The sequence below is a fragment of the Carassius gibelio genome, chromosome B10, assembly GCF_023724105.1.
Source record: "Carassius gibelio isolate Cgi1373 ecotype wild population from Czech Republic chromosome B10, carGib1.2-hapl.c, whole genome shotgun sequence".
In the NCBI taxonomy this organism is placed as follows: Eukaryota; Metazoa; Chordata; class Actinopteri; order Cypriniformes; family Cyprinidae; genus Carassius; species Carassius gibelio.
This window is the reverse complement of record NC_068405.1, coordinates 25,478,904-25,494,638: the sequence shown is the minus strand read 5'-3', so window position 1 is coordinate 25,494,638 and position 15,735 is coordinate 25,478,904. Positions and strand designations below refer to the sequence as shown.

General features: G+C 34.5%; 2 protein-coding genes across 4 annotated transcripts; one reads left to right on the top strand and one right to left on the bottom strand.

The window, feature by feature from the left end:
- Nucleotides 1-4,854: 4,854 nt before the first annotated feature.
- On the top strand, nt 4,855-11,556 carry srsf9 (serine and arginine rich splicing factor 9). Of its 3 annotated transcripts, none has more exons than XM_052566772.1 (5): nt 4,855-4,988; nt 5,902-6,246; nt 6,333-6,526; nt 7,836-8,008; nt 10,946-11,556. In XM_052566772.1, the coding sequence occupies exons 2-5, from the start codon at nt 6,089-6,091 to the stop codon at nt 11,165-11,167; spliced, it is 747 nt and encodes a 248-aa protein (XP_052422732.1). In that variant the 5' UTR covers nt 4,855-4,988; nt 5,902-6,088; the 3' UTR covers nt 11,168-11,556. The 3 variants fall into 3 exon arrangements, with proteins under 3 accessions (XP_052422732.1, XP_052422733.1, XP_052422734.1); XM_052566773.1 differs by having other exon boundaries at nt 4,871-4,988; nt 5,913-6,246; XM_052566774.1 differs by having other exon boundaries at nt 4,876-4,988; nt 6,063-6,246.
- A 743-nt stretch (nt 11,557-12,299) lies between these two features.
- triap1 (TP53 regulated inhibitor of apoptosis 1) lies at nt 12,300-13,575 on the bottom strand. Its single transcript, XM_052566775.1, has 2 exons — nt 13,312-13,575; nt 12,300-13,206 (listed from the first exon to the last, which is right to left on the bottom strand). Exons 1-2 carry the CDS (start codon nt 13,456-13,458, stop codon nt 13,129-13,131), a joined length of 225 nt encoding a protein of 74 aa, XP_052422735.1. The 5' UTR covers nt 13,459-13,575; the 3' UTR covers nt 12,300-13,128.
- Between the last annotated feature and the right edge of the window lie 2,160 nt (nt 13,576-15,735).

Genomic DNA, 15,735 nt, shown 5'->3' with positions numbered 1-15,735 from the left:
TGTTTCCTTGTGTATGGGTCAGGACACTGTATTAATTTTTCTGTGAAAGGGGCGGGGCACTGTATTACTGTTTTCTGTGAAAGGGGCGGGGCACTGTATTACTGTTTTCTGTGAAAGGGGCGGGGCACTGTATTACTGTCTGATGTTTGTAGGTGATAAAGTATCCATCTGGATCAAGCAATAGGAGAACACACCCATCTGATTAAAAAAGAACATGAAAAGCTGCACTGTTTACTTGTTTCATGTTTTATGAACTGTCTGATGTAGGCAATCCCTCTCTGTAACACACACACACACACAAACAAACACACACACACACACACACACAGTTTATATTTCAAACCCAACAAGGGTTTATTCATGATCTATTACCGTTATGTATTAATGAAGGTGTGTACATACATAGTTTGATTCAGGACTGTTTGGTAAGTCCCTCATGATAAAATCAGCTGCTAAATATAATTTATAAAATAATAATAAAATAAAATAATCAGTAATTAGTATTATATAATGTAAATTTTCCTGTAAAATTACTAAACTGGTTTATGGTTTGGCTTTAGTGGGAGCACTTCAAACAGTCAGCCTGGGAAACGAGACAATCTGGTTATCTGAGACGGATATTAATATATACATTAAACTAGATTGTAAAGTTAGTAGGCAAACTTTAAGTTGGCTTGAAAAAGCCTAGCCAGGTTTTTTGAAGTAGTTTTTGAAGGCAATACAATCTATCAAAAAATAGATAAATAGACAAATAAATATTGCTAGCATGTTTCCAGCATCATTAGGAAATGACTAACATGTTGATTGCATGATTAGCAAGTGACTATCATATCATTAGCATGATTAGCAAGTGACTAGCATATTGTTAACATGTTGTTAGCATGATTAGTAAGTGAATAGCATGTTGCTAGCATTACTAGCATGTTAATAGCATGTTTCCAGCATGATTAGCAAGTGACTATCATGTCATTAGCATGACGTTAGCATGATTAGCAAGTGACTATGTTTCTAGCATGATGTTAGCATGATTAACAAGTGAATAGCATGTTTCTAGCATGTTGTTAACATGATTAGTAAGTGATTAGCATGTTTGCTAACATGATTAGCAAGTGACTAGCATTTTGTTAGCATGACTAGCAAGTCATTAGCATGTTGTTAGCATGATTTGCAAGTGACTAGCATGTTTCTAACATGATTAGCAAGTGACTAGCATGTCATTAGCCTGATTAGCAAGTGACTAACATGTTTCTAGCATGTTTCTAGCATGATTAGCTAGTGATTAGCATGTTTGCTAGCATGATTAGCAAGTGACTATCATTTTGTTAGCATGACTAGCAAGTCATTAGCATGTTGTTAGCACAATTAGCAAGTGACTAGCATGTTCTAACATGACTAGCAAGTGACTAGCATGTCATTAGCATGATTAACAAGTTACTAGCATGTCGTTAGTATGTTTACAACATGATTAAAAATGACTAGCATGTTGCTAGCATGTTGTAAGCATGATTAGCAGTGACTAGCATGTTGTTAGCATGATTAACAAGTGACTAGCACGTTGCAAGCATGACTAGCAAGTGACTAGCATCTCATTAGCATGATTAATTAATGATTAATGATGATGGTTGGAGCTTGTATTGCAGGACAAATTTCTGTGTACTCGGACAATAAAGTGCTATCAATCAATCAATTAATCAATTAACAAGTTACTAGCATGTCGCTAGCATATTTTCTTCATGATTAGCAAAATACTAGCATGTTCTTAACATGATTAGCAAGTGTTTCTATGCTGATCCAGATAAAATCAGTTGATTCAGTAATAGAAAACAACAGCTAAAAACCAGCGTAACAGTCATGTCTGCTTTATTGTAAATTCTTCCACATGTACAGCACATATATACAGAGAATTGAAATTGTGTTACTCTCCGAGTTTGGTGGTTCTAGCTTTAAAAAAATCTAGGAGGAGATGCATTTAAAATTTGGTCTCAAAAGAAGAAGAAGAAGTTTAAATCAGATATCAGTAAATTGGCTTTCTTACCTTTATATTCTGAGCAAGCTCAAATTAGTTATTCTTTTTTCTTTTTTTTTTTTATCCTTTGCCTATTGTGAATTTAAAAGGCCAGTTGTTAGTCTGTTTAGGGTAGTTTACATCGTTCATTAATGTTAACTATTTCTTGTTCTTCACTTAATGTTCGAGGGATATTAGATTTAATTAAAAATTTAACAGAAGGAAGATGGTAAATGGTTGTGATACATATGGATGAATCTTATTTTAATTTTAGTGAATCTATATCTGATATGAATGCTACCCTTATGTCAGAGATTTTGTTGCTTATTCTGGAAAAAGTTCCCCTCTGCTCAATTATTGGAGGAGATTTCAATGAAGCCTCTAATTATTCTGAAGAAGACCGATATCCTCCAAGACAATGTCAAAATGCTATTAATCCAGTCATTTCTGGTTTGTGTCAATCTCTAGATTTGATTTGATGCATGCATATTTCTGTATCCTTGTTCCACCTCGTTTACTTGGTTTAAACCAGATCAAACTCAAAAATCTCGTATTTATGGCTAGTCTGTTTCTGCAATTTCATCTTTGATGTCTGTCTCTTGTAGTCCTTCACCAGAATCAGAATCAGAATCAGAATCAGCTTTATTGCCAGGTATGTTTACACATACGAGGAATTTGTTTTCGTGACAGAAGCTCCGCAGTACAACAGAATGACAGCGACAGAACATAAAACACATAATAAAAGAATAAAAATACAAATATGTAGACAGTGAATGACAATATACAAATGACAATTGTAGGCAGGTATATTACAAAGTGAAGTTATGTATGTACATATATATTGTGTGCAAAATTAAGTGTATACTAAGTATGTGTGTTAGATAAATAAGTGTATGTGTATATAAATATAAAGTGTAGTGTGTTCGCCATTATTGTCAGCTGTTCATAAGATGGATTGCCTGAGCGAAGAAACTGGTCCTGTGTCTGGTCGTTCTAGTGCTCAGTGCTCTGTAGCGTCGACCAGATGGCAACAGTTCAAAGAGGGAGTGTGCTGGATGTGAGGGGTCCAGAGTGATTTTGACAGCCCTTTTTCTCACTCTGGATAAGTACAGTTCTTGAATAGATGGGAGAGTTGAACCGATGATTCGCTCAGCAGTCCGGACTACTCTCTGTAGTCTTCTGAGGTCAGATTTAGAAGCTGAGCTGAACCAGACAGTTACTGAAGTGCAGAGGATGGATTCAATGATGGTGGAGTAGAACTGTTTCAGCAGCTCCTGTGGCAGGTTAAACTTCCTCAGCTGGCGAAGGAAGTACAACCTCTGCTGGGCCTTTTTCACAATGGAGTCAATGTGAATGTCCCACTTCAGGTCCTGAGAGATGGTGGTTCCCAGGAACCTGAATGACTCCACTGCGGTCACAGTGCTGTTCATGATGGTGAGTGGGGGGAGTGCAGGGGGGTTTCTCCTGAAGTCCACGATCATCTCCACTGTTTTGAGCGTGTTAAGCTCCAGGTTGTTGAGACTGCACCAGACAGCCAGCTCTTTTACCTCCTGTCTGTAAGCAGACTCGTCACCGTCCTGAATGAGGCCGATGAGTGTGGTGTCATCTGCAAACTTCAGGAGCTTGACAGAGAGGTCCTTAGATGTGCAATCATTAGTGTACAGGGAGAAGAGCAGTGGGGAGAGAACGCAGCCCTGGGGAGCTCCGGTGCTGATTGTACGGGTGCTGGATGTGTATTTTCCCAGCCTCACTAGCTGCTGCCTGTCTGTCAGGAAGCTGTTGATCCACTGACAGACGGAGGTGGGCACGGAGAGCTGATTTAGTTTGGGCAGGAGGAGGTTTGGGATGATCGTGTTGAATGCCGAGCTGAAGTCCACAAACAGGATCCTCACATAAGTCCCCGGTCTGTCTAGGTGTTGCAGAACATAATGCAGTCCAATGTTTACTGCATCGTCCACAGACCTGTTTGCTCTGTAGGCAAACTGAAGAGGATCCAGCAAGGGCCCAGTGATGTCCTTCAGGTGGGCCAGCACCAGTTTTTCAAATGACTTCATGACTACAGACGTTAGAGCCACAGGCCTGTAGTCATTTAGTCCTGTAATTTTGGGTTTCTTAGGGATGGAGTAACTGATACTTGTGTTATTGATTTAATATTGAAGCCAAAAATTCCCTGGTTCCTGGAAATTAAACTGTTCCCTGCTGCTTAATGATTCATACTGCTCAGATATAACAAATAATAATAATAATAATAATCAAATCGAGGGCAGATATATGTTTTACTGCCAAATGGGAGCTCTTTAAATTTGAGTGCAGATATTTTTTCAATTTATTTTAGTCAAAAACGTTCCTTTGAAAAGAAGAATAAATATGCAGTTTTACTTAGACCTATTTCTGATCTCTTAAATAAACAGTTCTCAGAAGAAGATCTTCTTTACAAGAGGAATTACTTTCCTTGTATATTGAAAAAGCAAAGGGAGCTTTTGTAAGATCTAGAGACAGATTAATTGAATTTGGCAAAAAAAAAAAAAAAAGTTTATTTAAATAAAAAAGGTTAATTCACTCCCTTCAGATTGATGGCTCTATTTCCTCTCGTGAAACTCTAAATTCTAAATTGTATTGTTTATTTATTTAATTACCTTTTAATTGTGATTGCATCCCCCCATATGTTTTTGTTCTATGTTTATTTGTTATTGTTTATAAAAAAAAAAAGTTGGCTCTCAAGAGGTTAATATTTTTTTCGTTTTGTTTCGTTTCATTTCATTTTTGACATTTAAAAAAAATGACTAAAATGATATAAAATAAAAATTTAAAATAATTTAAGATGAAAACGGTCCCTATATTTATTTATGCTGTGTCAGCCGTGCTATGCAGTTGCTCGTCTCGGTCTGAAGGGGGCGGAAGTTGGTATCGGACACTTCCTGATCCGGGGAAGCGCGTGCGCGTGTTTATCCTCGGTCCTCATCACGATCTGCAAACTACAAAGGTGAATCAAACTATTAATATCGGTTATATTCAATCTTTTACACATTCGTGCATGAGAAAAAACTCCGACCTTGTTATTTCCTGCTGTTTTTACATTTTGCTTTGAGCAGTTGTCTCAACAAAGAAGCTAATAGCTAGTATGCTAACATGAGTGTGTTGTATTGTTATTATTAAACACGCATATTACAGTTTTAGATTTTTCTTAAAAAGATGAATACTATATACTAGTGGAAATGAACGGATATAGGTTGATATTTTGAATTGAATAACGAATTAAATCCGTAAGATGAGATATGGCTGTCCTTAGATTTGCTTGCATTCGACTTCTTTTATGAAATTTTTAAAGTCTGCAGAATTAAAATATGATTAAATATGAACTGATTGTAGTATAAAATATTCAAACACATATATTTGAATAGCGATTCTCTTTACAAAGGAAATACAAGAGGTTTATTTAAGAGTTATTTGTTATCTCCAGTCTATTAAAATATATGTTGCATGGCATTTTTCATATTAAAAGTCATTTTTCTAGGCCTTTGCTTGAAGTATAGTCACTTAATATTGATCACATGTGACCCTGAACCACAAGACCAGTCATAAGTGTCAATTTTTTTAAATTAGGATTTATACATTATACAAAAAATAATTTCTCCATTGATGTATGGTTTGTTAGGAGGACAATATTTGAAAATATTGGAATCTGCGGGAGCAAAAAAAATTAAATATTGAGAAAATCATCTTTAAAGTTGTTCAAATGAAGTTCTTAGCAATGCATATTACTAATCAAAGATTAAGTTTTGATATATTTACGCTAGGAAAATAATTTACAAAATATGTTCATGGAACATGATCTTTACTTAATATCCTCATGATTTATAAGTGTGCATTTGAACTGAATCTCCTTGTTTTTTAAGTTTGTTTTCAGACTGTGGTTCTGGAGGCTCCTGTGTCTGGGTTTCTTGAACTCGTCATGTTCTGCAGCCGCCAGAGTTTAGACTTATAAATAGAGGCTTTAATAGGAAGGACTAGAGTTTGGATGTTCTCAACGCTGTAAAAACGCTGTAATTCCTCGAAGGCTGCAGGTCCAGCGGGATTGAAACCATGTCGGACGGACGGATCTACGTGGGAAACCTTCCCATGGACGTCCAAGAGAGGGACATTGAGGATCTCTTCTTCAAATACGGAAAGATTCGTGATATTGAGCTGAAGAACAACAGAGGCACCATCCCGTTCGCCTTCGTGCGGTTTGAGGATCCACGGTGAGTCGCGCTGCCCTCCGAGAACACGGACGAGGCTTTTTCACGTGTAGAACGAAAGTTAGGAGCACTTTCCTCTCTTCCTCTAGGGATGCTGAGGACGCCGTCTTTGGGAGGAATGGATATGGGTTTGGAGACTGTAAGCTGCGTGTGGAATATCCACGATCTTCCGGATCCAAGTTTAGTGGACCTGCGGGAGGAGGAGGAGGAGGAGGAGGAGGAGGACCGCGGGGACGGTTTGGACCTCCATCGCGCAGATCTGAGTTTCGCGTTATTGTGACGGGTGAGTTACGAGGTTTGAGGCTCCATAAAAAGAATTAAAATAGTCCTGATAAAACTACTTCAGTGAATTGTATCACAGGGCTATATTGTAGGTTACTAAAACTATTAAAAATGTAGAAAAAAATCTAGAATATCATTGTGAAAATATAATATATAAATATAAACTAAATAAAATTACATTTTTTAGCTGATTGCCAAGGCAACAAATTTCATTTACATTTAGTTTGTCTTGTAGTAAAATAATTAAAATTGAACTAAAAGTGAATAAAAACAACTGTATAGACATGTTTGAAAACAATAGAAATGGTAAAAACACCAAAAATTATAAAAAATTTAACTAAAATTAAAATGAAAACTGAAAATAAAATAGTTAAAATTTATTAAAATTATTAAAAAGTTATCATGGCAACAATTCTCATTTTTGAGTTTGTCTAGTAATAAAATAACTAAAATTTAAATAAAATAAATAAAACTGTATAGACATTTAAAAACAACAGAAATGGTAAAAAAAAAAAAAAAAAAAAAAAAAAAAACCAAAAATTTACTTAAACGTTAACCACATTTAAAATAAAAATGGAAAATATAAAAGCTAAATTTAATTCAAATTATTAATAAGATGCCATGGCAACAATTCTCATTTTCATTTAGTTTATCTTGTAGTCAAATAACCAATACTGAAATTAAATGAATAAAAGCAACTGTATAGACATTCATTTAAAAAATAATACAAAAGTAAAATTTAATTCACAGTATTAACAAAAATTGTAGTAGTATATAAATAAGTATTAGTGATAGTGAAGTTACTCAATAATTTAACGAAAGAGTATTTAAAGAGACAGTTCACCCCAAAATGAAAGTAGTCACCATTTACTCACCGAACCCAGAATTCATCTTTAAAACGAAGTTTAATGATAAACCCTAGGGGTTTTCTATCTCTCCATCAAACAAGTCTTTTAAATATTCAGAAATTTAAAAGTTCACACGAATCAAGAAGTGATTTCATTTCTGTATATGATGAACAGATCTTTTTGATCGTATCTCATCAAAAACCTCAAATTATTTTACCTTTTGTGGAGACATAAACCTCTCCAATTCTTTATAAATATCTCAATGTGTGTTGTGAAGATGGATTTAGTGAGTAAATAATGACACAATTTTTTTATTTTTTTATTATTCACCTTTACTTTTTACTTCCTGATAATGATTTACTGTAACGGATGTGAACGCTTGAGTTGTTGTGCAAAGCGTGGTCATCTTGATCTGACACAGATGTTTGCAGCGCTCTCAGACGAGCTGTGACCCGTGTGCAGGTCTTCCTCCCTCCGGCAGCTGGCAGGATCTGAAGGACCACATGCGGGAGGCTGGAGACGTGTGTTTCGCAGACGTGCAGCGTGACGGCGAGGGGGTGGTGGAGTTCCTGAGACGAGAGGACATGGAGTACGCTCTGAGACGCCTGGACAGCACCGAGTTCAGATCCCATCAGGTCAGGGTCCTAAACTTAACAGTCAGACAAAATCACTTCATCCCTCTGGGCTTTCATTTATTTATTTCTAAAAAGATTGTTCGATTAAAATAAATGTGCCTTGCCTAAAACAGTTTATTGTTTAATCTCTAACTGCTCTTTATCTTCTCATGCATTAATGATTTGAATTCCTGTGGGAAGATATGTATTTATAAACCTGAGAGTTCCGCTCCTTGATTCTGATTGGCTGAGCCGTGTTCAAAGCCGTTCTAAATTACGCTACAAAGTATCATACACCGTTTGTTTACTTCTGTCTGTTGCCCGGCAACCACTTTGTAGCAACCACAACTGTTTCTGAGGAGCTACATTGTTTGGTGGAAGAATACTGTTTTTATTAATAACATTACACTTTATTTCCTCTGTTATATTGTGTGAAACCTTTATGTTTATGGAATAACCGTTTTATAAAAACAGTAAGCCCCGCTTTGAGTCATGCTTAGCAACGCTCCTTAGCTGTTATAAATGAATTGTAAACCACAGCTTCTTGGGACTTATTGCTATTATTATACACATTGATATTTTTGTGTATCATATATAGTTTCTGATACACTAACATTGACTTCCATTTAAGGTCTTTTTAAAAACTATAATTGTGTTTTTGTTCTCAATTTATTACATTTTAGATCTGTTATAAGTTATTAATCAATTTAAAAGAGGTAAGTAAGATTTAGAAAGTAATACTTCTATTCAGCAAGGATGCATTACATTTTTTTTTTTTTTAAGTTAAAGTTGAGAAATGTAAATGTTTTAAAAGATTTATGTTTTAAATAAACGCTGTTCTTTTGAACTTTCTATTCCTCAAATAACTCTGAAAAATATTATGCATCACTCTTTCCACATAATATTGTGCAGCACAACTGTTTTTAACATTGATAGTGATTAGAAATGTTTATTACCATCCGAATGATTTCTGAAAATACAGCTGTGCATCACAGAAATAAATTACACTTTAACAGAGATTCACATAGAAGACAGATATTTAAAATTGTAATAATATTTCACTATTTCTACTGTATTTATGATCAAATAAATGCAGCCTTTGTGAGCAGAAGAGACAAAAGAAATCTTGCTGATCCCAAACATTTAAACTAGTGTATATGTGAGTCTATAGTTTAAGATTTGTGCATATGATCTACTAATGTAGCCTAGACTTCTGAGTTCAGGTGCATCAAATGTAAACTGCATTGCAGTTTTAATCTACCATTTATTTCTATTTAATGCACATTTAAGAAGCTAAGAACTCTTGAGTCAGAACAAATTCATCTTGATAATGTCAGATAACTGATAGAAAGGTATGTAATCGATTACAACCAAAAAATTATTAAGCTGTTTAATTTAAATACACTGGAGCACAAAAGCAGTCTTAAAAGACAACAATGCATTGAGTCAAAATTATACATTTTTATTTTATGCCAAAAATCATTAGGATTTTAAGTATAGATCATGTTCCATGAAGATATTTAGTAAACCTCCTACTGTAAATATATGAAAACTACATTTTTGATTAGTAATATGCATTGCTAAGAATTAATTTGAACAACTTTAAAGATGATTTTCTCAATATTTAGGTTTTTTTTGCATCCCTCAGATTCCAGATTTTCATATAGTTGCATCTCTAAAAGCAAATATTTTCCAACACTGACAAACCAGACCTCAATGGAAAATTGTATAAATCTCAGTAAAAACAAAACAAAAAGACCCTTCTGACTGTTTTTGTGCTCCAGGGTCACAACTATAGCATCTGGTGTCTGAATAACTTTTGGTTTGACTGTATATCCTATACAAATATATAGGGATGCACCGATCATGATTTTTCTTGGCCGATACCGATTTTTTACAAGCAAACTGCCTGATTCCGCTATCGATTTCCGATTTTTTTCTTTTTTTATTTTAAGCAACAAACAAGAAAGAAGGAAAGTGTGCATAAACAAGATATTTGGTATTTAATAGGCCAAACTTGCTTTTGGCTATTGAAAACAATAACTGTAACCATCTGAAATTAACAGCAGTATCTGCACAGTAAGTAGCCTACATTCAATACAAACACAGATGGTACAGACATCAGCATTTAGCTTTTGTTTTTGAATTGGGTTGAAACTACAGAGAACTGGCCTTAAATATAAATATTAACTGTAACCTTGTGAAATTAAAGGCAACAACTGCATAGTTCAGTCCAAACAACACAATCAACACACGTTCAATAAGATGTTTCTAAATCAGCATTCAGTATTTGTTTTAGTTTTTAAATTTGGTTTTAAATAAAAAAAAGGTCTTTACCGGTGAGACTAAATAAAATTGCTATATAAATACATTTTCCAAAATGTTAAAATCCAATAATGTTTGTGCGAATAAAACAAAGATGCAAACTGTTTCATTCATCCAATAAATTTTGTTTTTTTTAAAATTAGGGTAATGATTTTCATCTATATTTTTTTACTTGAGCCCAATAACTTATTGTCTCAACTAAAAAAATATAGATGTGAATCATTACCCTAAAATGTTTTAATTGGGTGAATGAAACACTTTTTGTCAGTGTGCTACATGGTGATTTTTAAATCAAATTAAGTCTATGTAACTTTAAGGTAAAATAAAAATAATCATCTTAATGCAGAACTGTCGTTTATTTCTGGCTTTTCAAACGTGTATGCAAGTTCTAATAAAAAAAAAAAAAAAAAAATTTCAGTTTTGTCCGTTTCGTTTCTCATCCAACACGTGAGAAGTTGATCTGAACATCTCTTCACGGTCTACCCGTGTTCAGGGCACGGACCGGTACAGTATACGCTCGCGCAGCCGGTGCATCCCTACAAATATATGTTTGTGTGTGAGTTTTTTGTTTGTCCGGTGTGTCTGTGGTTTGTGGCTGTCTGTGTTTCTGAATATTGTGTGTCTGTGTCTCAGGGAGAGACGTCCTTCATCAGAGTGATGGAGGAGCGCGGCACAAGCTGGGGTCGCTCACGCTCCCGCTCCAGATCTCGAGGACGATACTCACCCCCGTACCAGAGCAGAGGGTCACCGCCGCCCCGTTACCGATCGCCCCCGCGTCACATGACCCGTCACAGCCCCCCGTCCCGCCGAGCGCCGCTGCAGCATCACAGTCCTCCGCCGCGACACTATCGATGAGCGCCTTCTCCAGCGTAATTCACATTCCAGTGTAGGACCCTGATGGCCTTCTTCACCGTTCAGTTCACGCAGAGCTTGCGGATATGTTAATGATGCTGCATATGTTTACAGATGTGGTTATGATTGTGAACGATCTGAGGATGAATAACCTGTTTTGTCTTTTTTGAATATTGACGTTTGTTTGTGATTAATCGGATCCATTTCATAGACATCGACTGTTTTATTAATTTTTTATGATTTGCATAAAAGGCTGAAAGTTTTTAAAAATGTTATTTTTTTTCTGGAATCTCCCCATGTGAATTTGTTCTTGTTTTTTTCTCGTTTTGTATCATGTGATGATTGTATGCATTATTATTTTAATTTTTTTCCAATTAAAGCATTGAATCTAAGTTACTCTACATCGAGTCATTTTTAAGAAATTGCTGTTTTGCAGGAGTGATGGAAATGATAAGAGAAAACCTAGAAACAGGGTTTAAAATATGCAATCATTGAATTATCAATAATAAATTGGTTTATTGTGCATTAATTAAAACATGCATTATTGAATGCTGGTTCTTGATGCATCAACGGATGTTAACAGATACTTGATTAACAAATGTTGAAACATTAAGATTATTAAATACTTTTAGAAATATTGCTTGTTATTAGTCCACGTTAATGTAGTTAATAAATTTAATGTGTTAATCTCTAGCAGTTAATATTTTTTAATTATGTTGGGCTCTCAATATTTCCTTAGTGAGATGTTTGTGTAGTTGCATATATAAATCATAAGATGTCCTTTGTTTTATCTGAGCCATTTATCCACATGATGTTTAAATGTTTAGATTGGTAACAAATGAGAAACAATCACAGCTGATGAAACGCATGGAAATGCATTGGGTTAAATGTATGAGAAGCCCATTTCAGGCTAATTGGCATCATCAGACTTTTGATTAGTCCATTAAATTAAGTGTTCAATTAGTGTTATAGACTGATTTATTCTGATTTGACGCTCTAGGTGTAATTAGGTTCCAGTAGTGTTGGATATTGTTGTTATCAGAGCCATAATTTATAGCATGCCTTTTTCTAAAACTGAATAATTTTTTTTATATTTCTATAATGAATGAATAAGCAATGAGCGAAGGGACAGAACTGTGAGGTAAAGTGTGAAAAAAAAGTATTTAATGTGAGATCCAAAATCTGAATTCACAGAAAGATTGAAAGATGTAAACTCAGAAGTTTATAACTCTGAAGGGAAAAATGGACTGAGATACACTTGACATTGACAAGTCAGAATTCTAAGAACATGATATTTTTGAAAGAAAAAAAAAAAATATACATTTAAAAATACAAAAAAAAAAAAAATAATGTAGACTCAGAATTCATGAAAAAAAAATTAAGAATGGTAAGAGTAAATAACTTTAGTTTAATTTACCTTTCTTTTTCACAATTATAAGAAAAAGTCAAAATATGATAAACTCTTTTACAAGAAAAAAACATTGCAAGCAAAAAGCAAACTGTTTAAGATAAAAGATCAAAATTACCCATTTATATTCTGCAGTGGAAAAAAAACTACTTAGAAAAAATTTTTGAAAATTAAAAGAGAAAGCTTTTTTTCTTTAGTAAAAACAAAAAAACTAAAATCTAAATCTAAACTCGGGTCCGATTTGCAATTGTGAGGAGGGCAAGAACCAATTAAACAAAATGTAGCAATTACCTTTAATAATTACGTAACAAGCTTCCAGAGAAAACGCCGACACCTGGACCCTTTTCGCTGCACAATGCCTTCTCCTGCATGTTTAGAGAGCTGACAGCTCAAGCATGCCCCTTTCTAATGACCATTCACTATCAGGCTAAGCACTGGATGTACAGTTTCAGTCTCATCAGTAAGTGTCTGTCCATCAAAGGGTCATCGCTGCAGTCCGAGCGTCCTGATGACGCCATCACATCTGTCCTGGTCCATATCCAACACAACCAAGCCATCAGCTGTCCGCTTTCTCTCTGTTCGGGCCCATGAACTTCACACCTTCTACAGGGATGTCCTTCTCCTGGATGGCTTTCTGTAGATAAACACGTGAGCATCAGTAATTGACAGCTCAAATTTCTCATTCCCCGCACCTTACACACTTGTATATGCGTCTATATAGATCCATGCAGGGCGGTACCTGAACACACGTGTGGTATTTGCGGAATAACTCGCTGCACGGATCCGCGCTCCGGTCTCCCTTCAGGAATTCCTCGGAGAACCAGCGAATAAAACACTGGTCATACTCGCGCTTGAGCTCCGTGCAGCCCTCGCCGACGCTGTCCATCTTCACACCGGCCACAAACACCGCGGATTAGCGGTTCAGAGTTGTGTTCTGTCCGCGGAGAGTCACTGTTTGTTTACTTCCGTGATCTCGCCGATGACACGTGGTCCCACGTGGCGCACGATGATTACGTCAGCAAAGCGCATTTAAAAGTCCCAAGGACAAAACCAAAATAATTAAATTAATAAACATTTTGGCTGAGAAGATTTTAAACCACAAACGGAAAACCGTGAACCGTTATTTTGTGTGTGTGTGTGTATAGTTTAGACGTTTCTGCGTTAAATAAATAGGAATGACTAAAAGTCAATATTTACCGGAGAAACTGAATAATTTCCTTAAAAAAAAAAAAAAATCATAATAGTTAATGCTGGATTTTTATATATATATATATATATATATATATATCTATATATATATATATATATATATATATCTCATTTACTTCTTTACTGAAATAAATTATGTCTCATTCTTTACTATAATAATACAAGTAATTAGTAAATTACGGAAATCCATTTCTTTCTTCACAATAATAATAATAATGGAAAATTAATAAAAACAGGAAAATTAAAATTAAGGTCAATATTTACTAACGAAGAACCATTTCATTCTGTACAATAAATTAAATAAATAAAATTGAGAGGTGCTAAAAAATATATTTAGCTTCTGAAGTAGGCTAGAAGTGTTTAATTCTTCACAAAATAATACAAAAATATTAAAAGGAATGTGTATGATGCCTCATGGTACTGCAAAATGTATTTATTTTTAACCTTTTTTTAATGTATTAATTGGATCTTTTGTAAATGTAAACATCAAATATACGTGTGTGTGTGTGTGTATATATATATATATATATATATATATATATATATATATATATATATATATATATATATATATATATATATATATATATATATAATTCCGAAGCAGTTAACACACGATTCACCAGAAAACCAGTCAACACATACATTTATTAAATATTATAATACAGATTATATCATATGCAGCACACAGTTCTGACAATATACTATGTAGTTTCACAGAGGACGATAAAAATATATAGGTTTCCAATACAGTTTCAACAAATCATTTGTGTCAGTAGTGAGGCTGTGAGCCGAATACATCGATCAGAAGAGGTTTTTACAATTCACACGTCCAACATTTGTAGAGATTATATTATGAGCTACATACAGCGAGAGTAAGCTTATGTTACAGGGCATAAACAGCGATGCATACAGAGAGAGAAAGGACAGATATGATGGGAGTTAGTGGCACTTCAATCAATCACACTCCATTACAGCAGATTACTACAATCACATCAGATCTAACAAGTGCTGAAAGATCGGGACACTTTACAAAAGTCTGGCTGCTGGTAGAAGAGCACACACACACACACACACACTTACACATGTCTATATGGCAGATATCAGATATACGTGAACATCAGCACACACACACACGTCCCTGAACTTAAGGCAAAAAGATCAATACGAATGAAACTGTGGTGATGGGTTGTTTCGACAGTAAAGTGAGGTACGTCATTGTGTAGCAGCTCAACAGATTCTCTGAGTGAAGAAAACATGCGGCTCACATTTCACCCCAAAAACCAAAAGGAAGAAATCAATCTCTTTTCTTTTTTGCATAAAGGAAATTCCACCTATTTTTAAGACCATTGCATGCCATTCAAACCCTGTCGAATAAATCAAATCTCATTTTCATTCAATCTACGGTGACATTTACATTATGCACTACAACAATGAAGATATGCAATAAACAAACATGCAAAAAGTCTAAAAACAGGTCCTAAAAATAGAATGCAGATATAATTTCTTGTTATTTTGCATTGTATTTAAAAGTGAAATATGAGGGAAAAGCTAATTCAGCTTATTTTTAAGACAAGTAATCACTTTTTATCACCGAATAAATAATCTAATATTCATTACTGTAATGTGCCAATAAACACACACACACACACACACACGTCATAGTAGTGTTCATTCATTTTATAATTTAAATTAAACAAATATGTTTTACAGTAACGATTAAAAAAAAAGTGCAAACATGCAAAAAATATTTATGGTCCTAAAAATAGCATGCAAATTAAAATGTTCTCTTTTTTTGGATTTAGAGGTGAAATGAGGGGGAAAAAATAAAATCTTCATATTTTTATTTTTATTTCTGAATTTTCATTACTGTAATGCACCATAAATAATATACCTGTATACTATATATTTATATATATATATATATATATATATATATATATAAACGTGCACA